Below are 23284 nucleotides of genomic sequence, written 5' to 3' on the forward strand. Positions count from 1 at the left end.
AGAGTAAATCTTCTCGCTTCACCTCTTCCTCTCTGTCTTTGCGCAATGAACTGCCGTCGGGTTTTGCTGCTCCTTGTTCGCCACTAGATGTCAGACTTGTCTAGTGTTCTGCTTGCTGGTTCTTGCCATGACGAAGACGTTCTTCTGTCTGCAACAAAATAGGTCAACGTTGTCCCTGGGCAGACACTGATCTGAGGTCAGGTATGTATTTTCCTCCCTAATTTCTCCATTAGGAATTGAGGAGAGTAAAATTATCCTAGTTCTGTGTCTAAGGGATCCTTTTTGGAGCTGTCTTTCCGTGCATGAACAATGTGGCATTTGTGATTCCAGTAACATCTGTTTCTGTAGTTAATAAATTAAAGTTGAGAGGATGCTCTTTTAATACTTTAACTTTGTTGCAGTTGAGCTCAGTTTTATCTCTCCTATCTAAGTGGTTAGCTGTGCTATAGGCCCTGGCCCCTGAGGCATTAGAGGACCCTTCTCTCTGGCTTTTGGCTATGAATGAAAAAGTTATAATCCTCAAACAAGGCCTGAATTCCTCCAGATACGCTTTTCATCCTGAATCCCCCCCCCCCCCCCTCTGTATTTTGAGATAGATCAAAATCTTTTTCATGTGCATCGTTTTTCCCTCCTACGGTGGACACTACGGGGCTAAGGATTTCTTTCCCCTTATCTTATGTACTGGAGTTAGACCGTAACCCACTGGCCATGTGTTTAAACTCTAACCCACTGGCCATGGGTTTAGACCGTAACCCACTGGCCATGGGTTTAGACCGTAACCCACTGGCTATGTGTTTAGACCGTAACCCACTGGCCATGTGTTTAGACCGTAACCCACTGGCCATGGGGTTTAGACCGTAACCCACTGGCCATGGGTTTAGACCGTAACCCACTGGCCATGGGTTTAGACCGTAACCCACTGGCCATGGGTTTAGACCGTAACCCACTGGCCATGGGTTTAGACCGTAACCCACTGGCCATGGGGTTTAGACCGTAACCCACTGGCCATGGGTTTAGACCGTAACCCACTGGCCATGGGTTTAGACCGTAACCCACTGGCCATGGGTTTAGACCGTAACCCACTGGCCATGGGTTTAGACCGTAACCCACTGGCCATGGGTTTAGACCGTAACCCACTGGCCATGGGTTTAGACCGTAACCCACTGGCCATGGGTTTAAACTCTAACCCAGTGGCCATGTGTTTAAACTCTAACCCACTGGCCATGGGTTTAAACTCTAACCCACTGGCCTTGTTTTTTAACTCTAACCCACTGGCCTTGGGTTTAAACTCTAACCCACTGGCCTTGGGTTTAAACTCTAACCCGCTGACCATGGGTTTAAACTCTAACCCACTGGCCATGGGTTTAAACTCTAACCCACTGGCCATGTGTTTAAACTCTAACCCACTGGCCATGGATTTAAACTCTAACCCACTGGCCATGTGTTTAAACTCTAACCCACTGGCCTTGGGTTTAAACTCTAACCCACTGGCCATGGGTTTAAACTCTAACCCACTGGCCATGTGTTTAAACTCTAACCCACTGGCCATGGGTTTAAACTCTAACCCACTGGCCATGTGTTTAAACTCTAACCCGCTGACCATGTGTTTAAACTCTAACCCACTGGCCTTGTTTTTTAACTCTAACCCACTGGCCATGGGTTTAAACTAGTTTCTTTATCTTTTCTTTCTTTAATACATCAATGATGTCGCTCTTGCTGCTGGTGAGTCTCTGATCCACCTCTACGCAGACGACATCATTCTGTATACTTCTGGCCCTTCTTTGGACACTGTGTAACAACCCTCCAGACGAGCTTCAATGCCATACAACTCTCCTTCCGTGGCCTCCAATTGCTCTTAAATACAAGTAAAACTCTTCAACCGATCGCTGCCTGCACCTGCCCGCCCGTCCAACATCACTACTCTGGACGGTTCTGACTTAGAATATGTGGACAACTACAAATACCTAGGTGTCTGGTTAGACTGTAAACTCTCCTTCCAGACTCACATCAAACATCTCCAATCCAAAGTTAAATCTAGAATTGGCTTCCTATATCGCAACAAAGCATCCTTCACTCATGCTGCCAAACATACCCTTGTAAAACTGACCATCCTACCGATCCTCGACTTCGGCGATGTCATTTACAAAATAGCCTCCAATACCCTACTCAATAAATTGGATGCAGTCTATCACAGTGCCATCCGTTTTGTCACCAAAGCCCCATATACTACACACCACTGCGACCTGTACGCTCTCGTTGGCTGGCCCTCGCTTCATACTCGTCGCCAAACCCACTGGCTCCAGGTCATCTACAAGACCCTGCTAGGTAAAGTCCCCCCTTATCTCAGCTCGCTGGTCACCATAGCAGCACCTACCTGTAGCACGCGCTCCAGCAGGTATATCTCTCTGGTCACCCCCAAAACCAATTCCTCCTTTGGCCGCCTCTCCTTCCAGTTCTCTGCTGCCAATGACTGGAATGAACTACAAAAATCTCTGAAACTGGAAACACTTATCTCCCTCACTAGCTTTAAGCACCAGCTGTCAGAGCAGCTCACAGATTACTGCACCTGTACATAGCCCATCTATAATTTAGCCCAAACAACTACCTCTCCCCATACTGTATTTATTTATTTATTTTGCTCCTTTGCACCCCATTATTTCTATCTTTACTTTGCACTTTCTTCCACTGCAAATCTACCATTCCAGTGTTTTACTTGCTATATTGTATTTACTTCGCCACCATGGCCTTTTTTTGCCTTTACCTCCCTTATCTCACCTCATTTGCTCACATTGTATATACTTATTTTTTCTACTGTATTATTGACTATATGTTTGTTTTACTCCATGTGTAACTCTGTGTTGTTGTATGTGTCGAACTGCTTTGCTTTATCTTGGCCAGGTCACAATTGTAAATGAGAACTTGTTCTCAACTTGCCTACCTGGTTAAATAAAGTTGAAATAAAAATAATAATAATAATATAGCACTTGTCTATATAGCATTATGTATATGATGGTATGGTGGTTTTGTAGCATCTATAGCAAGAAAATGTTTCTTTACAGCCTAGCCACATAATGGGACATTAATTACTGAACAACATGAATGTGAGCGTAAACTGATGTCTACAACATGAATGTGAACGTAAACTGGTGTCTAGAACATGAATGTGAGTGTAAACTGATGTCTACAACATGAATGTGAACGTAAACTGGTGTCTACAATATAAATGTGAACGTAAACTGATGTCTACAACATGAATGTGAGTGTAAACTGATGTCCCATAGGTGCGCTATTGTGTACCATGTCAATCACTGACAGTGTTATTTTACTTAAGGGCCAGTCTCCTGTTATTTCACATTATCTCCCTCTGCAAAGGCTGACTTCAAAACAGCTTATTCAGAGTATTTCACCCTCACAATGGCTTGGAGGCGTTTACATCTCAGAGAGGTTTCTTCTGCGTCTCAGTGTATTCTTTCTGTATATATTCTCTCAAAGCAGAAATAGCATCCACATATTTTTAAGCATCAGCAACCACTTTCAAGCCCCCACCTCTATCTAACCAGAAAGAGCGGATGAGAAAACAAGATCCCCAGTGTAGGGTTAATGTCAAAGGTCAATGTATAGGCCCAAAGGCTTCAAGAGAAGAAGAAGATGGGGCACATATTTGTTCTATGATAGAGGGCACCCAGTTCCACGTTCATCCTTTCATACATGTGGAATCATCTACCTGCAGATACAGATGCTGAAACAGACCAACCAGGCAAAGCTCTTTGATTCCCAGTCTTCATCTCATGCTGTGACTACACTCTTAGAAAAACCCTTTGAAGAACCCTTTTTGGTTCCAGCTAGAATCCTATTGGGTTCCATGTAGAACCCTTTCCCCAGAGGTCTGCCTGAAACCAAAAAGAGTTCTACCTGGAAACAAAAAGGGTTCTCGTATGGGGACAGCCGAAGAACCCTTTTGGAACCCTTTTTTCTTAGTGTACATATTGCTTATGGGCAGATTCCTCCCAAGATGTGTCGTGTGTTCTTGTAACAGGCAAAGTGTTAGAAGTAGTGCTGTTCTCACTGCAGACATTTTTGTTGTTGTGGATTTCTGAACCAGTCACTCCTGAGTCATGTTGTCAACAATTATATTTGTCATGGTTTCCGGTTAAATCTAAAGAACAACATCCATAGGTTGAAAACCACCCGGGGTCCCCACTTCTCCTGCCTTACCAGGGTCTCCCTGTGAGGAGTACAAATTAACCTTTTACTGCAGTGGGCCAAATCAGGGTCAGGACCACACAAAGTGTTTCTTGGTAGTCTTAAACAAATCTACTTTGAAGCAAGTATACACCTCACACACATGGTTATGTGTCACGCCCTGATCTGTTTCACCTGTCCTTGTGCTTGTCTCCACCTGCCTCCAGGTGTCGCCCATCTTCCCACATTATCCCCTGTGTATTTATACCTGTGTTTTCTGTGTGTCTGTTGCCAGTTCGTCTTGTTTGTTCAAGCTTACCAGCGGTTTGTCTCAGCTTCTGTTTTTCCCTAGTCTCTCTTTTTACTCTCCCTCCTGATTTTGACCTTTGCCTGTCCTGACTCTGTTCCTGACCTCTGCCTGACCTGACTCTGTTCCTGACCTCTGCCTGTCCTGACTCTGTTCCTGACCTCTGCCTGACCCTGAGTCTGCCTGCTGTCCTGTTCCTTTGCTCCACCTCTGGATTACCAACCTCTGCTTGACCCTGAGCCTGCCTGCCGTCCTGTACCTTGGCCTCTGCTCTGGATTATCGACCCCTGCCTGCCTTGACCGGTCATTTGCCTGCTCCTGTGGTTACAATAAACATTGTTACTTCACACAGTCTGCACTTGGGTCTTACCTTGATTCCTGATAGTTATGAGCTTAAAAAAAGAAGTCACCTGTACTATGTCAGATATAGAGTTGAAATATACTACATTTTCAGTTTGCATCCCAATATTACACTTTTTATCCATCACAGAAGACTGAAATATAACAACCGTCTATATAGAAACTGGATTTTCTGCAGTAAAAAGAAAAAATATGAATTATGTAATTATGAAAAATATTTATAACATTCCACCCATGAGGCCACTAGAGGGACATTTGATTGCAGGAAAGGGCTGTTCTCACTGCAGACATCATTTTTTAGTGGATTTCTGAACCAGTCATTCCTGAGTCATGTTGACAAATCTCATTGTTGCCATTGTTTTTACGGTTACATCTAATGAACAGCATCCATGGGTTGAATACCATAGTGATCTTACTGCTTCACAGTCATGTCCAGGTCTGCTGGTCTGGACATTGGAGAGATAGAAAACCTATTAGCATTGATGTCTGTGTGGTTAACTGACCAGAATACATTAGCCAGTTAAACACCCCAGTGCTTGTACCTGCCTCAGGCAATGCCTAGTAGGATCCTACTGCTAAACCACTAACCATAGGGAGACACTGGGGGAGGGGGGATCTGTCCAGCACTGTGCAATAACACATTCTGAGAGAGACAATGTAGGTCACTATCAGAAATCTAAATGTTTTGTTCATAATGAATTAACAGGGTCTAAGTAGATTTGCTGTGCTACTAAAGTATTTCCACTGCAGCACAGGGGCAATATGATTTCTGATTTCTCTGCAGTGCAAGTTGGAGGAACTATCAGAGTGAGTTCCCTAATGGAGCCAGGTCAGAATCCTGCCCTGTGCATACAGATTGAGATATGGGAGGTTGTGTCCCCTGCAGTCTGGCCAAACTCTGGTCAAATAGAATCACTCCTCCCTGTGGACCCGCCCTCCTATCAGACAAACGGAGAACTCTGGGTCTGTGTTTGACCTCACACACACCAGCCCACTCTCTGTAATGGATAGAGTTTTTTTTGTGTGTGTGTGTGTGTGTGTGTGTGTGTGTGTGTGTGTGTGTGTGTGTGTGTGTGTGTGTGTGTGTGTGTGTGTGTGTGTGTGTGTGTGTGTGTGTGTGTGTGTGTGTGTGTGTGTGTGTGTGTGTGTGTGTGTGTGTGTGTGTGTGTGTGTGTGTGTGTGTGTGTGTGTGTGTGTGTGTGTGTGTGTGTGTGTGTGCGTGCGTGTGTGTGTGCATGCGCATAACTACAAAGATACAAAATGAGAATCAGATTAAACATCGAGGCTATTGGATGGCAGGTTGGCTGCTCCATTTACTGTGTGATGCATATTCATCTAATGTGGAAAAACCTGTCTTTGATCAGGTACCCTGCTATATAAAATGTGGGTAACGATTAATTAGAATTTGTTTAATTGCTACACAGTCCCAGGATATCGGTTGAAGTACGCAAACATGCAATGAATGTAATTATTACAATCTGTATCTTGTAATGAAACGGATCATCAAGGGTTTGAAAACAATAATTATTTTGGGAAAGAAGTGGTCTATTTACACCAGACAGTCAAGCAGGATGGGCTTGTGTATTCATCCTATACTCCCTAGTTCCCCCAAGTGCTGTTGTCCAATCCAGTGATTATATTTCAAGTGTCCTATATAAGTGTCCTGACTTCATATTAGCTCGGGTAACCCAAACGTTCACGTGTATCAAGTATTACAAGGTAGGATTTGACCCATCAAGAGTAATTTTAATCCTTTCCAATTATCTTCAGCTGTCTGGATAACCATTAACACTAGAGTAATTATAAACGATGCCTTCTCCTTGCTTACCAACCATAATCAAATCCTTTCATGGCTGTTTGGTTGAAGATTCATCTTCAGAAAAAGTCATATTGTGGTAATAAGAGAGGTAAGGATGTCTGTGTTTGTAAAGTATCTGAAGATGCCTTCTGATTCTCAACTAAAATTATTCAGTGGCAAGGTCGGACTGGATATAGGGCAATTCTGGTAAATTCCAGATGGACTGGTCCATCTTTAGCCCTGTGGGCCTGTATAAATATTTTTTTTTGCACAAAAGTACCATTATTTGGCTAGTAATGGGGGCCTCAAGGGACAAAATGGGCCGGTGTTAGAAATGTCCAGAATGATTGTCCCAGTCCGTCCCTGTTCAGTGCATTCACTTGATTGTCTTCACAGTTGTAGGATTTCTATAATGATCTATACACATTGAGATTGGGGTTTGTCCTCAGGGTGAGGTAATGCTTTTTAATTGTTGGAAACTCTAGGGATGCACAGTTGCTTGCTAAGCCAATTGAAATCCCAGTGGGCAATTCCACAGAAAATACACTGTAATGCTTGAAGGGGTTTGGTAACCTAAACATTGAGAACATTGAGAAGCAAGACTCATTCTAACGTCTTGACTAACCTTGATCAAGCTCCTCATATTCATCACTCCAGACTTTTGTCTTGTTTCATGTCTCAGAACATCGACTTGGATAGAGGCTGGGGTTGTTTATGTTCAGCTCCTATCTGCTATAGATGAAATCATGGTATTTTCACACATAGAGGAGGGCCTCTACGGTGGCCTGGGTGCAGGGGAGTCTGGGCTGGCCATGATAAGGGCTTAGGGGCTTTGAAGGCAGCTTTACACTGAGATCAAGGTGGGCCACACAGACCACAACAGAAGTGTTCAGACCCCTAGAAATCCCTATAGAGTTTTACTCCTAAAATAAGCTATCGTCCTTACCAGAATGGCATGGCATGGCACTTGAAGGGTCACACAAGCTTAGAAAAGAGCTGTCATGTAAAAGTTGTGGTTAATAACTGATTATTGTACAATGGATTACGTCAAATCAATTTTGAATGGAACGGTCTGTTTGGAATCTTCCTCCTTCAACATCAAGACTTTTGCTTTCCCCAAACACCCGCCCCACACACACACCTAAACACACGCATTTACCATTCATGATGTTGTAGGCCTGGCTGAAAGGTGTTTGATGCTAACAAGAGCCCATCCTTCTGGGATGGCCCCTGCCTGCCACTCTTCATCCACACCATTATCATAAATGTGACATTTCACAGATAGTATTGATTACTTTATCTTAGCATTTCAGCCTGCATGACAGGCCGGTGCAGAGAGCAGTGTTTCTATTGATCTCTAGCCTATTAAACCCTCTTGTGAGTATAATCGTTGTTATAAGACCTTTTACTGCCTATAGAATCAATGGTTCACATTTCCAGACAGGACAGAAGAGACGTCGTATTTGAAAATCTGTCATTTTCATCTACATGCCCTCCACCAATGTGTAATAGGCATTTTCTAACCTTTCCCTGGAAGAGAGACTGCACATATAGGGAGCTGAAATCATACGTATATAATGCTATTTAGTTCTTCTGTGAAATGTTTAGTTCAGGACACAATGTGTTTACTTACATGCCAACACTGAAAAACATTGGCTTGCATGTTTCTTTAATGCCAATCCTATCCTGAGGGTTTGGTTTGGAAATGTCATGTAGACTATTATATAGCAGGTCAAATCACACACCCCAGCAATTTGTTCCTACGGTCCATAACGTGAGTCTTATTTAATCTTTCTTAGTTCAGTTGGTAGCGCATGGCGCTTGTAACGCCAGGGTAGTGGGTTCGATTCCCGGGACCACCCATATGTCAAATGTACGTCGCTTTGGATAAAAGCGTCTGCTAAATGGCATATATTATAAAACCGCTAAACGACAACGGTTTGACAACATTGTTATTTGATTGACATTCTGGTTCATGATAAATCCATGTGTAATAACAGAGCACGTAGTCAATCTTCAACTCAATCTCTACTGAGGAGAATGACCTTTTCTCGTCTTGTTGTTGCCGGAGAAATCACATTTAGTAGAAAAATAGGCTATAACATTCACTTCACTGGAGAGGAAACTGTGCAGGAGAAAAGTTATTTCTATGAGAACTTCCAGTATGTTGGGAATAGGTAACATTTTACATTAGGTCTGGTTATACAATTTGGTTTAATTTTATTGTCGTTATTTGGAATTTATCGTCTGACCATCTGATGACAAATGTTTGATTCATATATGTTACACTAGTCCTTAATCAATCAATGATTGTCAGACAAATCTGTGGGCAAGAAAAATAGGAAAATATTTAGTAGCCTACTATTTAATATTAACAACATATTTCCCCATTATCATGTTTGATGATTTATGACGATATGTCAGCAACTAAAATAAAGTCAGAAATCCTTATAAATTGCCATCATAAATAATTGTTCATTTAAAAGTGTAATAAACGGCATGAATTTTATTTTGAATGGAAAAACCTGACATTGTAAGCCCCTGACCAATCAAAATGACGAACACATTTACAAACGTTAGATTATTTAGCAGTATACGTTATTAATTCAAATGCAATATAACCACAGTCCAGGTGTGACAAGACAATAAATAGCCTACATAAAACATCTCTCATAAATTATTTGATAAAAAATAAATCTGTATACGTTCGAGGCATATATGTTCCATATACATTATCCAGTGTCTACATACAACAACATAGTTATCGAAAATGGTTAGTTATCAAATTAAAATACTCACAATTCAAAGCAAGACCAAATAGTTCAAGACATCCATGTTCTTCAGAAATCGACGATATTGTAATATTGTCTAACTCTTCATTATGTTTAAATGAAAAACATCTTGAAGGTTGTGTTGTCTCTTTTGTATCTGGTAATGCAGACATGTAGGCCTGTAAACATGATCAAGCGCTCTTATGAAGAGAGGTACAAAAACGATGGAAATAAATATGTGAGAAAATGCATAATGTGTGATATAGGAAACTCAAAAATGGCCTTATTAACCTCGCATATCTGAAATGATGAAAGGATATATGGCACCTAAAAGGGCAAAGTATCGAGGAAAAGCTTGTCTATTATTGCAGGTGGAGGGACCAAGTCTTCCAGTTTCAAGTAGAATATCCTCTGCAGACCTTGTGTACATAGCGTGCGAAGTTCAGGCAGCTTTCCCAAGAGTTTTGACAAGTGATTTGGTCGACTGACACTTCCATCGTTAAAAGTCACTTTGTCTTTCAAACAGTTCACCATCTTGTTCTGAAGTTCCTCTACTTTCCTGGGCTCCTTCAGCCCATGTCTCTCTGAAACAATGACAGGGTGCAATTCGTTTCAAAACTTAACCCAATGGCATTATATGCGCATAGATTCAGAACTTAGGGTTAGGGTTTTATTAGCCTACCTGTTACTGTGGCAATGGCGCATATGCAGGAGAATGTTGCAACGTCTATATTCATACTTTGAAGGTTTGCAGAGAACTCCGCTATGGTGTCAATCCAGTCTCCAAAGCCGCGCCTACACTGAAGCCTGTGCAAAACCAATCCGTTGCAGAAGATGAGCTTCCCTTCCTCAGGGTTGGACCTGTAATATGATAGCATCGCATGATTAGGATTCGGATACCGACTTGGCAATAAGATCAAATGGATAATATCGCGCGTAATTGTTGTGCGTAAAATGACTATTTATATATGTGCACTTTTTGATATGCTATTGTATAAGATACCTGTAAGCCAAACGCAGTACGAAGAGTTCCAGGAAGGCTGATTCGAAGAGGAGATCTTGGTCCGGTCTCGGCAGATCGGTAAAACCTGGGATCTTTTGCGCCCAGTCCCGGATAATCTCCATGGAGACGGTCAGGACTTCGTAGAACTGCTGCACATGTTGCGTGTCATCTCCGGCGATTTGGCTGTCAGCATTATTCTGGAACTAGAAGGTGATGTTAAATTGAACTCATAAACCCAATGCTCAACGGTATATTTTTAAAACGTATTTTATGACTTATTTTATTAATAAACTGGTGCGCAAAGTGATGTGGATTGCATGACCGAGGCTCGTACTTACTCGGGAGTAGTCCAGTCGAGACAATGAGGGGTTGGAGTCCACATGGGCCCTCACTAGCGCGCTAAGGATGCTGACAGGTGACAAAGGGTCTTGAATTTTATGTTTGGAGGGTAACCGGCCACGTCGACCCTTTAAACTGGCCGTCCTGACGACTGAATAATGAAAAATATTAATTAAGTTGTTTTGTATAAATAATGACTATTATGCTTTGAAAAACACATTCTGCCTACAAATAATGTGTAAATACATTTCAATGAAATACGTAAAGTTGTGCGTTTTAAGAAGTAGAACAAACCTTACCTTCTTTGACCATTCCCGTGACAAGGCACTTTTGGAAACGGCAGTATTGGCACCTGTTTCTCCGGCGTTTGTCAACTGCACAGTTTTTCCCAGCTAAACACACATATTTGGCATTTTTCTGGACAGTGCGCTGTGAAGGAACACAGAGGAGAACACCTTAGTTGCCATTCGATGCGTTGCCACCTGAAGCTTTGATACATTGATCAAAGATAGCCATTAAAATACTTTTGCCACGCATATTGACAATGGGAAATGAACAGCCATGGCGTTGCAGCATTCCACCTACTCTCCCAGCTGCATAATGCATCATAGCAGCGGACGAGGCAGACAGTGGGTAAATATAGTTCCGTGCCTACTCATAATATTAAGTTTACCCTCTCCCAGTCCTCTATTGGCATGGCAAGGAGATGAAGGTTCTTGATTTTGAAGGGATTGTATCAGGAGCCACCAAACAACACAATGAATCAGTAGCCTAAATATTAAAATACATTTAAATGGAATGTTAGTTGACCGTTAGTTCTAAATGTATAACAATCCCCGCAGATATTTAATGTAACATACCTTGAAGAATCCCTTACAGCCCTCGCAGGTGCGCACGCCGTAGTGCTGACAGGCGGCATTGTCTCCACACACGGCACATAAAGCATCGGTGTTGGTGGGTGATCCTTGGCTAGGAGGCGACGGTGCTTGGTTATCCATAAAGTGATGTCCGTGACCGAGCTGGAACGAATAGGGGGAACCCACCCTGTGCTGTTTCCTTAGGGAGCTGGAACCAAAGATGCCCTGGCTCTCCAAGCAATGATACCTGCCTGAGGTATCTGGGTTCACGGACACCTGGAGGGATCCGTCAAATCTCATCTGGCACGTCGACAAAGGACTACCGGTTTGGGAATGCTTGAGAGAAAACAAGGATAATCTGGATATGGCATTTTTCCGCTGCTCCATCCTGTGCGCCACCGCCAAGTAGTCCTGGTGAAAACTGTACAGAGATCCAGAATCATCCCACGCATGGCTGGGTGGACTCTGGAATGTCTGTGTGTGTTGAGAGGGGGGCTTGTAGTAAACGGACCCGGAGGGAGTGACCATCTCATCGGACTGATGTGGCTGGTGGTGGTGACTCTGCTGGTGGTACATGGGGATGTCCTCAACTTTGATGGATGACTGCTCCCCCGGATGGGGCATTTGGAATAGACAAGGGGGTTTGACGTCATAGTTCGAATTGTTACAGTAGCTGTCCACGAAAACACCGACATTTGGAAGATTGGTGATAGTGGCTGATGTGATTTCTGTGTTGGTCAGGTCCATGCTAAACTTGACAAACTCGGGCGTTAGGAAGTCGCAGTTATGGCTGTGGTGCTCTCCAGCGGCGTGGAAGCTGCTTGCGCTCTGTTGCGAAGCGGGACTAGCTCCTTGAGGTGACGATCCGCACTGAGCCTGGACGCACGGCATAGCTGCTATAATGAGAGAAGGAGACATATACTTATATAAATCGATCTCCTTGTCAAGCCATAATCCCATACAATGCAGATGCATTGCACGTAAATTAGAATGTTTGCGTAAAAGCGCACGAGACGTGTTTGATTAGCCTATTCTGTCACCACTCTCTAGAACATGTGCCAACAGCAAAAGCATTGCATCTATAATGGCGCCACGTCTCCAACATTATTTGTGGTCTTACCTTCTGTTGTATGACTATTTTCAAAGACACAATGTCCGAATCACTTCCTGGAGTTATGATAATATCCACTCGATGTTGCTCCCTGCTTAAGAATTCGAAAAAAATCAGTCACAAAAATTACAAACCTGTAAAGATATGAATTTATAAGCAGATCATTACTTTCTGACCACATTAATGTTATACTGTTGAAAACAAAATGTGAATTTTAAGACATTTAAACCAATACCTTAAACTGTCACTCGGTGCATCATAATACATAAATGTAGAGGATTACATCTTCTCCGCTGTATCCATATCCAAGTGCAAATGTAGTATTGTGAAGAGAACGGGGCAGATGGCCATGCACCTCCCCAACTGGCTGCTAGACTGGCCGCGGTTGACACTGACAATGTGCCTTTGTTTATGTGGCTCGGAGTCAGAATACCACTGCCCACGTGCCAAAGACACTGGACGTCATCGAGCATTACGCGCACCAATCCCTTCCAAGGATGGATGTTTCAGATACAACCGTAAACGCACGATAGCTTACAGAATCTTATAGAATATAATAGAATAGAATAGAATGTTTAAAAAAAACATCATCATGAAAGAATGATAAAAAAAAACATCACATGATAATAGACATGAACGCATATGGGTTGGCGAAATGCCTGATGAAAGCGTTGCAAAAACAATCTCACCTCAATTCACAACTAACTTAATGATATGCATAGTTGCATTTACAGCAGCCTACGCCAAATATAGAGGTATGTACGAAGACACTAAACAACAATCATGTAAAATAATGACTAGGGCTGGTGACACTAGTGGCACCATAGTGACCCCGCACTATTGAGGATGGGGATTCCTGAGGAAACGTTGTGCAATGTTGCCCTTCGCATACCTCATTATTATAGCAACGCCCTCTCCAACCTGATTAGATAATTGTGTAATCCCATTGGTCTACCCATATGTCAGTCAACTAATCTTTGCTTCCTGGTTCTCCTGGCTGTCAGAGTTGTATCACGGTTCTCCCGGCGTTATCATCAATTGAACATAGAAAATCAGTAAGTGAACGATTTAGAATAAATATTTGTGCCCTTTCTTTATTGTTATATTGATAATATGAAAAGTTGAGCGACTGGCAGCGAGCCAGACAATATAATGGCGAACGTCAATGCGGCATTGTACGCATTGCTAGAACACTCTCCAGTGCACCTTCAACGTTTTCTGTTCTGTTTCTGTTACGATGATGATACGGCATTGCGTTTTATTTTATACCGTTCTATAGAATAGAAACACTGTGAAATAGAGTTATATTTTCTTCCTGTTGCATTTGCATTGGATAACCAGTATCACCGAAATGGGGATGGATTAACTTTTTTTATTTTTTATTATGTAACGTATAAGAATTGGAACAAATTCTAAATTAGTTTGTCCTCTAAATTCACGTTGTCGTGTTTGTGTAAACACTCGGAACCTTCATATGAGTTGCTGTCACTGTTCTTGCATGTGTCTCAAGCTAAGATGTTGTCTTAGAGGGATTTACTGTATGTAATGTGGATGGTGGCGTCTGTATATCGCGTGATCATGTCTCTTCCTCATGTGGTTCCCTGCTTCATTTCTTCATTTTCTGTCATTCAGTTGAGTAAACGGCTGCTGCCATGTGGGATTTGGCTCTGGTGTGTTACGTTGGAGATGTGTCACCAGGAAGTAATGCCATTCTGAAACCAATAATTTACTTGTCTCTCTGCGTGGGCTGGGCTCTAAGACCCCTCCACATTAATTTCCCCTATACTGAATCATGCTGAGTATTATTAATAATAAAACAAATAATACACAAATATGTTTTATTTTCACGAAAACTGGATAGGTGCAGTGAAATGTGTTGTTTTACGGGTCAGCCCTAGTAGTATAGAGCGCCTTGCTTAATCTTTCGGTTACTGGGGTAACTCTAACTAGTACTGTAGGCTACCTGCCGCACTCTAACACATTCACTGGATCAACACGACGATGTCATGCTACATGTTCTTTTTTTCTTATTATCATATATTTGATTTTATGATCCATCTGATGAACACATGATACACAGCTAATAAACACAGAACGCAGCTTTGTCTCGTCCAAAAGGATTTGCCTACCTACATTCATGACAGATAAGAAAATGACAGACATTTTTTTATTCTCCTCATTTTATGAGAGAAATCATTACCTCTGGCCTAGTGAAACAAGAGCTGCTGGTGTGCATGCATAGACCACTATGATGTTTGCTCAGTTGTAGATTAGAATATATTGAAAAATATGTGTCTTTTACGCAGATTGTCAGAATGATGGAGAGAAAGTGGCCATCATGTCACGGCACCTGAGTGGGTGAACCAGGTGTCGTCTTAACTCCTGAGTAGCGCAGTGATCTAAGGCCCTGCATCTCAGTGCTAGAGGTGTCACTACAGCCCCTGGTTCGATTCCAGGCTGTATCACAACCTGCCGTGATTGGGAGTCCCATAGGGGCGGCGCACAATTCGCCCAGCGTCGTCTGGTTTAGGGTTTGGCCGGATTAGGCCGTCATTGTATTAACTGACTTGCCTAGTTAAATAAAGGTTAAATTTTTTTATTAACTGTCAGACAAGTAAGAATGTTAAACAAAAGTCAGCTGTCATCCAAGTGTTTCACACAGACACTCCCAGGGCTCCCACACGCTCCTCCACTACTTCTGCCTGTGAATCCCATGCCCCCCTACCCCCACATTGTCCCTCAGCACCTGGCCCTAGCTGATTGGCTCTTTGCCCTCCTGTCACGCCCTCTCCACATGATCACCTGTCATCTCATAGGCAATATAACCCAGTGTGTCTAACTCAGTCCACTGCTGTGTGTTGTGCTGCAGGAACAGCATCAATGGCGTTCCGGAAGGCCTTGAAAGGGACAGCTATCATCGGGACTGGGGCGGCCGCTGCTCTTCTGGGCCTATCACAACTGTCGGAATACAGAAAGACACAGGTAGGCCTGGGACATTTGAGACATTGAGATGACGTAGTGGGTTGCATTTCACACAATCTGCTTGTGTTGTTGTTTTGTAAACTTGTTTTTCTGATACTTGTATGGATGTTGAGTTTATATGCTGCATTGAGGACAATAACGTTTTCTAATCTCATCTTTGTGTTGCCATGGTTGTGGTAGTCTGTTTCTAAAGTCAGGACCTGTAAATTACACTGCAGCAGGTTATAGATAGTAATGAGAGTGGGAGAGCTTCTGCCAATGGCAGGGCAGGCTCCTGGGAGTCTACTAGGGAATGCTGGGAGAGCTTCTGCCAATGGCAGGGCAGGCTCCTGGGAGTCTACTAGGGAATGCTGGGAGAGCATCTGCCAATGGCAGGGCAGGCCCCTGGGAGTCTACTAGGGAATGCTGGGAGAGTATCTGCCAATGGCAGGGCAGGCTCCTGGGAGTCTACTAGGGAATGCTGGGAGAGCATCTGCCAATGGCAGGGCAGGCTCCTGGGAGTCTACTAGGGAATGCTGGGAGAGTATCTGCCAATGGCAGGGCAGGCTCCTGGGAGTCTACTAGGGAATGCTGGGAGAGTATCTGCCAATGGCAGGGCAGGCTCCTGGGAGTCTATAGGGAACGCCTATCTGGGCAGCAGGTTGGCATTTATTGGGATGACTAATGTACTGGAGGCAGCTCTGCAGAGTGGTCACTAGCTGGCACACACCTTAACCATAGCCTTAACCACACTGCTAATGCCTAACCCTAACCTTAAATTAAGACCAAAAAGCACATTTTATTTTCATGCATTTTTACGATATAGCCAATTTTGACTTTCCAGCTGGCCTATCTAGTGGAAATGGCTCAGTTCTGCCTCCAGGACAAGATTCATGACAATAAACGTCAACCTGCATCTGGGCATGTCTTATCTAGACTGAGGAATGTGTTCCACTTTTATTCAACACTATGCTGCTCAGGTGGGACTGCTGTGTAGAGTGAAGTTGACCTGAATATGAAGACAGTCAATGGGACTGCTGTGTAGAGTGAAGTTGACCTGAATAGGAAGACAGTCAATGGGACTGCTGTGTAGAGTGAAGTTGACCTGAATAGGAAGACAGTCAATGGGGCTGCTGTGTAGAGTGAAGTTGACCTGAATAGGAAGACAGTCAATGGGACTGCTGTGTAGAGTGAAGTTGACCTGAATAGGAAGACAGTCAATGGGACTGCTGTGTAGAGTGAAGTTGACCTGAATATGAAGACAGTCAATGGGACTGCTGTGTAGAGTGAAGTTGACCTGAATAGGAAGACAGTCAATGGGACTGCTGTGTAGAGTGAAGTTGACCTGAATAGGAAGACAGTCAATGGGACTGCTGTGTAGAGTGAAGTTGACCTGAATAGGAAGACAGTCAATGGGACTGCTGTGTAGAGTGAAGTTGACCTGAATAGGAAGACAGTCAATGGGACTGCTGTGTAGAGTGAAGTTGACCTGAATAGGAAGACAGTCAATGGGACTGCTGTGTAGAGTGAAGTTGACCTGAATAGGAAGACAGTCAATGGGACTGCTGTGTAGAGTGAAGTTGACCTGAATAGGAAGACAGTCAATGGGACTGCTGTGTAGAGTGAAGTTGACCTGAATAGGAAGACAGTCAATGGGACTGCTGTGTAGAGTGAAGTTGACCTGAATAGGAAGACAGTCAATGGGACTGCTGTGTAGAGTGAAGTTGACCTGAATAGGAAGACAGTCAATGGGACTGCTGTGTAGAGTGAAGTTGACCTGAATAGGAAGACAGTCAATGGGACTGCTGTGTAGAGTGAAGTTGACCTGAATAGGAAGACAGTCAATGGGGCTGCTGTGTAGAGTGAAGTTGACCTGAATAGGAAGACAGTCAATGGGACTGCTGTGTAGAGTGAAGTTGACCTGAATAGGAAGACAGTCAATGGGACTGCTGTGTAGAGTGAAGTTGACCTGAATATGAAGACAGTCAATGGGACTGCTGTGTAGAGTGAAGTTGACCTGAATAGGAAGACAGTCAATGGGGCTGCTGTGTAGAGTGAAGTTGACCTGAATAGGAAGACAGTCAATGGGGCTGCTGTGTAGAGTGAAGTTGACCTGAATAGGAAGACAGTCAATGGGACTGCTGTGTAGAGTGAAGTTGACCTGAATAGGAAGACAGTCAATGGGACTGCTGTGTAGAGTGAAGTTGACCTGAATAGGAAGACAGTCAATGGGACTGCTGTGTAGAGTGAAGTTGACCTGAATAGGAAGACAGTCAATGGGACTGCTGTGTAGAGTGAAGTTGACCTGAATAGGAAGACAGTCAATGGGACTGCTGTGTAGAGTGAAGTTGACCTGAATAGGAAGACAGTCAATGGGGCTGCTGTGTAGAGTGAAGTTGACCTGAATAGGAAGACAGTCAATGGGGCTGCTGTGTAGAGTGAAGTTGACCTGAATAGGAAGACAGTCAATGGGACTGCTGTGTAGAGTGAAGTTGACCTGAATAGGAAGACAGTCAATGGGACTGCTGTGTAGAGTGAAGTTGACCTGAATAGGAAGACAGTCAATGGGACTGCTGTGTAGAGTGAAGTTGACCTGAATAGGAAGACAGTCAATGGGACTGCTGTGTAGAGTGAAGTTGACCTGAATATGAAGACAGTCAATGGGACAAACCCTGATCATAAAATAGCCTACTTTCTGTCGCAACTTGCCATAAACTGCCTTATGAAGTGGTAAGATGGACTTTAGCTATGTGATGTGAGTTGTTCTTATGCCTTGTTTCATTTGCGTTAATAAAAGAAGGGAACATGACTTATGATGTTTGTCTAGTACAGTGAAATAATCAACACTATTTTGGTGACAAACAAACTAAAAAACGCTGAGGAGCAATGGGGGTCCTGATTTTTATTTCATTATTTTTCTTTTATTCAAATCTGATGAAGCTCATGTGGATCATATAACATAGCGTCTGAAACTCCAGGGAACTGGAAAAAATACACCTTCATGATGTTTCCATGGCGATGCATCACTTGATATTATTAATAGGGAAACTGCTGTGTGAAAAAGCATTAGACTGGCCCCAGATCTGTTTGTGCCGAACATGTTTGACATGATAATGACTATATTGACAGCACAAACTGATCTGAGACCAGGTGATCACTGTAGACCAGGGATTGAAATAGCCAAGGAGTCGCGTGGGTAACGTTAGAAAGAGAGAAACAGGTGCATCTCTTGACCTTTGAACCTAGTCAGCGCCACAGATATAAATACGTCTTACAGTATGTCTTCTATTTCAATGGTCTGTTATTACTAGTGACATACCAGGTCACTTGTCTAAAGCATCTGACCCTTTGTGTGACCCTTTGTCCTAATGTGAACTTTTATTTCTGTATCCTGGTATAATATCTTGTCCCCCTCACCTTCCTCCCAAACAAGAATAAATGGGTAAGCAAAAGTGAAACACCTCCGAAAAAATGATAATAATCTGCAATCAGGCATGCGGACGACAGAGGCCATCACTAACTAACCCTGGAGAATCTACTGCTAATTGGATAAATATGTCTGTTTGGTCTCCTCTGTGACAAGGGCACAATCTCTTTCTCTCTTTCAGCTTGAACGTTTTTCTGTTTTCTGGCGGTGGGCGATTGGACATTTGCATGACATCCACTGTCTCACTGACTCCATGTACTCAACGTGATTGCAGGGCAGACTAACACTTAATTGTCTGTGGGTGTTTTAAATATGCACGTCCATGGAAATAGACACTAATTATTTGATCTTGTTTGCTGTTACGGCCCTAAATTACAAATGCCCGGGTTTCATTCACAGATTTGCAAGTCAAATGGACCAAGTGGCATCGCAGCAGCTCGATGTAATCATTTAGAGAATAAAATGCTAAATAGAAAAATGAATAAAATGTTTCATTACGACAGCCATCCTTGACTTGCTTGTCCCCATGATCCTTGAGTTCAGAACAGACTTGATTTGACTTTGTTCTTTTCCCCTGAGTTCTTTTGTGCTTTTGCAAATCAGACACCAGGAATCATTGTTATTATCTAAGTACTGCAAGCAGGGGTCGTTCTGTATGAATATGATTGTGGGTACAACCCTTACCGATATGGGTACCTGATGTTGTTGTGACCATCGATATCTATGGTCGTGACAATGTTGCTGTGACAATGTAGACACATCTATCCCAGAGGAGATTATCCAGGCTTTAAGACATTGCTTTATGCTTTCACTAATCTCTGAACCCAGAGCCAAATCTTGATTATTTTCACAGTCTGTCACAAAAGACTATGACTTCACAAAACCAGATGTAACTGTGCCTGTACTGCATGTTGTCCAGGCACGGCTGGCGTACGTAGCGGCGGAGGGGGAGTTAAAGCAGCCGTTTAAAGATGAGCTCCCAACCAGACAGGCTCAGCTCTCCACCCTGCAAGACACTGAGGAGTTTGACGTCCTTGTCGTAGGGGGAGGGGCCACGGGCTCCGGATGTGCCTTAGACGCTGTCACACGCAGTGAGTCCCCATGAACTGCACCATTTTGGAAAAGCTTTTTGGTTGGGGTCAATTACATTTCAGTTCAGTCAATGTGCAGGAGAGTCGAGGCTATTCTTCTCTCAATATTATGAGGCCCTCAATGCAATATGCATGCCTTGCCATTTTCCCTTCATGCATATTACACGACAGGAGAAGCACATGGAAGTCCTAACCTACCAAATGCCTCCTGAATAACTCTGACTCTGAGTGTGCATCTGAAATGGCACCCTATTCCCTATATAGTGCACTACTTTTGACCAGAACCCTATGAGCCCTGGTTTAAAGTAGTGCGCCACATAGGGAATAGGGTGATATTTCAGACTGTCTAAATCCTGGTCTTGTCTTGATTTGTCTCTGCTCTCCTAGACCTCAAGACTGCCCTGGTGGAGAGGAATGATTTCTCATCGGGGACCAGCAGCCGTAGCACCAAGCTCATCCACGGGGGAGTACGATACCTCCAAAAGGCCATCATGAAGTTAGATTACGAACAGGTAAACGGCTCGTTTTTCCGATGCTGCCTGACAGTTGGTTCCCTCTGTGATCACATGGCTTTGTTTTCCCCCGTTGTGGACATTTTATCATTGAAAAGAGTTTGAGGGGTTGGAAGACTCAGAGGGTTGTAGGGCACTAGGTGTTTCCCATAATCCTTCCTTGGTCTGCTATTGTGTGAATGCTACGGGCATACTCCTACTCTTCTACCAACAAGTACTGTGTTATGTGTTAGATGTTATCCACCCATTTTACTGACCTCTGAACCCCTCTTTCCCCTGTTCTCAGTACATGATGGTGAAAGAGGCTCTCCACGAGCGCTCCAACCTGCTAAACATCGCCCCTCATCTGTCTGCCCCACTACCCATCATGCTCCCTGTTTACAAGTAAGACACGAGTCCACACAGTTAGTAGAATGAGCGTTATACCCTGTCAACTGAAAATGTTCCGAGTGTGTGGTGGTTGTTTAAAACATATATACACATTTTAAAATGTTCAATCATATACAAGCCAGATGGCCATTCTGTATAACAGACAGCTAGTTATACCAGGTGTATTTACATGTTACCTCTAGTGGTTACTTCTAATGGTTACCCTCGAATGGTCACCTCGAATGGTCACCTCGAATGGTCACTGACTAAGTCACTCTGGATAAGAGCATCTGCTAAATGACCAACATATAAATGTAATGGCTGAATGTACTCTGTCTACTGGGCTGGTATAAAGATGTTGTACTGTCTGTTTATAGATGGTGGCAGCTGCCATCCTAAATCAAATCAAATCAAACTTTATTTGTCACATCCCCTATATACAACAAGTGTAGACCTTACTGTGTAATGCTTACTTACAAGCCCTTACTTACAAGCTTACTTACAAACCAACAGTGCAGTTCAAGAAGAGTTTAAAAAAATATTTGCCAAATAAACTAAAGTAAAAAATAATAAAAAGTAACACAATAAATTAACAATAACGAGGCTGTATACAGGGGGTACCGATACCGAGTCAGTGTGCGCGGGTACAGAAGTAATTTGTACATGTAGGTAGGGGTGAAGTGACTATGCATAGATAATAAACAGCGAGTAGCAGCAGTGTACAAAACAAATGGAGGGGGGGCGGGGGGGTCAATGTAATAGTCCGGTGGCCATTCGATTAGTTGTTCAGCAGTCTTATGGCTTGGGGGTAGAAGCTGTTAAGGAGCCTTTTGGTCCTAGACTTGGCGCTCTGGTACCGCTTGCCGTGCGGTAGCAGAGAAAACAGTCTATGACTTGGGTGACTGGAGTCTCTGACTGTTTTATGGGCTTTCCTCTGACACCGCCTATTATAGAGGTCCTGGATTGCAGGAAGTTTGGCCCCAGTGATGTACCGGGCCGAACGCACCACCCTCTGCAGCGCCTTATGGTCAGATGTGGAGCAGCTGCCACACCAGGCGGTGATGCAACCGGTCAGCATGCTCTCGACGGTGCAGCTGTAGAATGTTTTGAGGATCTGGTGACCCATGCCAAATCTTTTCAGTCTTCTGAGGGGGAAATGGTTTTGTCGTGCCCTCATGGACCATGATAGATCGTTGGTGATGTGGACACCAAGGAACTTGAAACTCTCGACCCGCTCCACTACAGCCCCGTTGATGTTAATGGGGGCCTGTTCGGCCCGCCTTTTCCTGTAGTCAGGAAGTCCAGGATCCAGTTGCAGAGGGAGGTGTTTAGTCCCAGGGTCCTTAACTTAGTAATGAGCTTCGTGGGCACTATGGTGTTGAACGCTGAGCTGTATTCAATGAACAGCATTCTCATATATGTGTTCCTTTTGTCCAGGTGGGAAAGGGCAGTGTGCAGTGCGATTGAGATTGCGTCATCTGTGGATCTGTTGGGGTGGTATGCAAATTGGAGTGGGTCTAGGGTATCCGGGAGGATGCTGTTGATGTGAGCCATGACCAACCTTTCAAAGCACTTCATGGCTACCGGTGTGAGTGCTACTGGGCGGTAATCATTTAGGCAGGTTACCTTCGCTGCCAGGGACTATGGTGGTCTGCTTGAAACATGTAGGTATTACAGACTCAGTCAGGGAGAGGTTGAAAATGTCAGTGAAGGCACATGCCAGTTGGTCCGCGCATGCTTTGAGTACAAGTCCTGGTAATCCATCTGTCCCCGCGGCTTTGTTGACCTGTTTAAAGGTCTTCCTCACATTGGCTACCGAGAGCGTTATCACACAGTCATCCAGATCAGCTGGTGCTCTCTTGCATGCTTCAGTGTTGCTTGCCTCGAAGCGAGCATAAAAGGCATTTAGCTCATCTGGTAGGCTTGCGTCACTGGGCAGCTTGTGTCTGGGTCTCCCTTTTGTAGTCAGTAATAGTTTTCAAGCCTTGCTACATTCGACGAGCGTCAGAGCCGGTGTAGTAGGATTCAATCTTAATCCGGTATTGACGCTTTGCTTGTTTGATGGTTCGTCTGAGGGCATAGCGGGATTTCTTATAGGCATCCGGATTAGTGTCCCGCTCCTTGAAAGTGGCAGCTCTAGCCTTTAGCTCGATGCGGGTGTTGCCTGTAATCCATGGCTTCTGGTTGGGATTTGTA

The 23284-nt window shown here is 43.7% G+C and overlaps 2 protein-coding genes across 5 annotated transcripts in view; one reads left to right on the top strand and one right to left on the bottom strand.

The window, feature by feature from the left end:
• Positions 1–9133: 9133 nt before the first annotated feature.
• LOC139532574 (nuclear receptor subfamily 4 group A member 2-like) lies at positions 9134–13130 on the bottom strand. 2 transcript variants are annotated; one of them, XM_071330365.1, is made up of 8 exons: positions 12964–13130; positions 12738–12819; positions 11621–12513; positions 11060–11189; positions 10760–10911; positions 10422–10624; positions 10101–10279; positions 9134–10002 (listed from the first exon to the last, which is right to left on the bottom strand). In XM_071330365.1, the coding sequence occupies exons 3-8, from the start codon at positions 12506–12508 to the stop codon at positions 9746–9748; spliced, it is 1809 nt and encodes a 602-aa protein (XP_071186466.1). In that variant the 5' UTR covers positions 12509–12513; positions 12738–12819; positions 12964–13130; the 3' UTR covers positions 9134–9745. The 2 variants fall into 2 exon arrangements, with proteins under 2 accessions (XP_071186466.1, XP_071186465.1); XM_071330364.1 differs by having other exon boundaries at positions 12738–12822.
• A 526-nt stretch (positions 13131–13656) lies between these two features.
• LOC139532626 (glycerol-3-phosphate dehydrogenase, mitochondrial-like) overlaps positions 13657–23284 on the top strand; it is a 28347-nt gene continuing 18719 nt past the window's right edge. For all 3 annotated transcript variants that reach the window (XR_011666625.1, XM_071330482.1, XM_071330481.1), the window contains exons 1-5: positions 13657–13783; positions 15598–15710; positions 20036–20207; positions 20595–20719; positions 21006–21103. Coding sequence is in view for 2 of the 3 variants with exons in the window: in XM_071330482.1 (XP_071186583.1) it covers positions 15609–15710; positions 20036–20207; positions 20595–20719; positions 21006–21103 (497 nt within the window). In the remaining variant the exon portion in view is untranslated. The remainder of the gene's footprint in view (positions 13784–15597; positions 15711–20035; positions 20208–20594; positions 20720–21005; positions 21104–23284) is intronic.

Source organism: Salvelinus alpinus, chromosome 10, assembly GCF_045679555.1.
Source record: "Salvelinus alpinus chromosome 10, SLU_Salpinus.1, whole genome shotgun sequence".
Taxonomy (NCBI): Eukaryota; Metazoa; Chordata; class Actinopteri; order Salmoniformes; family Salmonidae; genus Salvelinus; species Salvelinus alpinus.

Bases quoted from the DNA above. Each gene is read 5' to 3' on its own strand.
- LOC139532574 (XM_071330365.1), bottom strand. From the start codon at position 12,508: ATGCCGTGCGTCCAGGCTCAGTGCGGATCGTCACCTCAAGGAGCTAGT. The intron at 11,190-11,620 runs GTATGTTACATT...GTTCCTTCACAG, and splicing joins GCTGTAAGGGATTCTTCAAG to CGCACTGTCCAGAAAAATGC. The intron at 10,003-10,100 runs GTAGGCTAATAA...TCATTGTTTCAG, and splicing joins CGCCATTGCCACAGTAACAG to AGAGACATGGGCTGAAGGAG.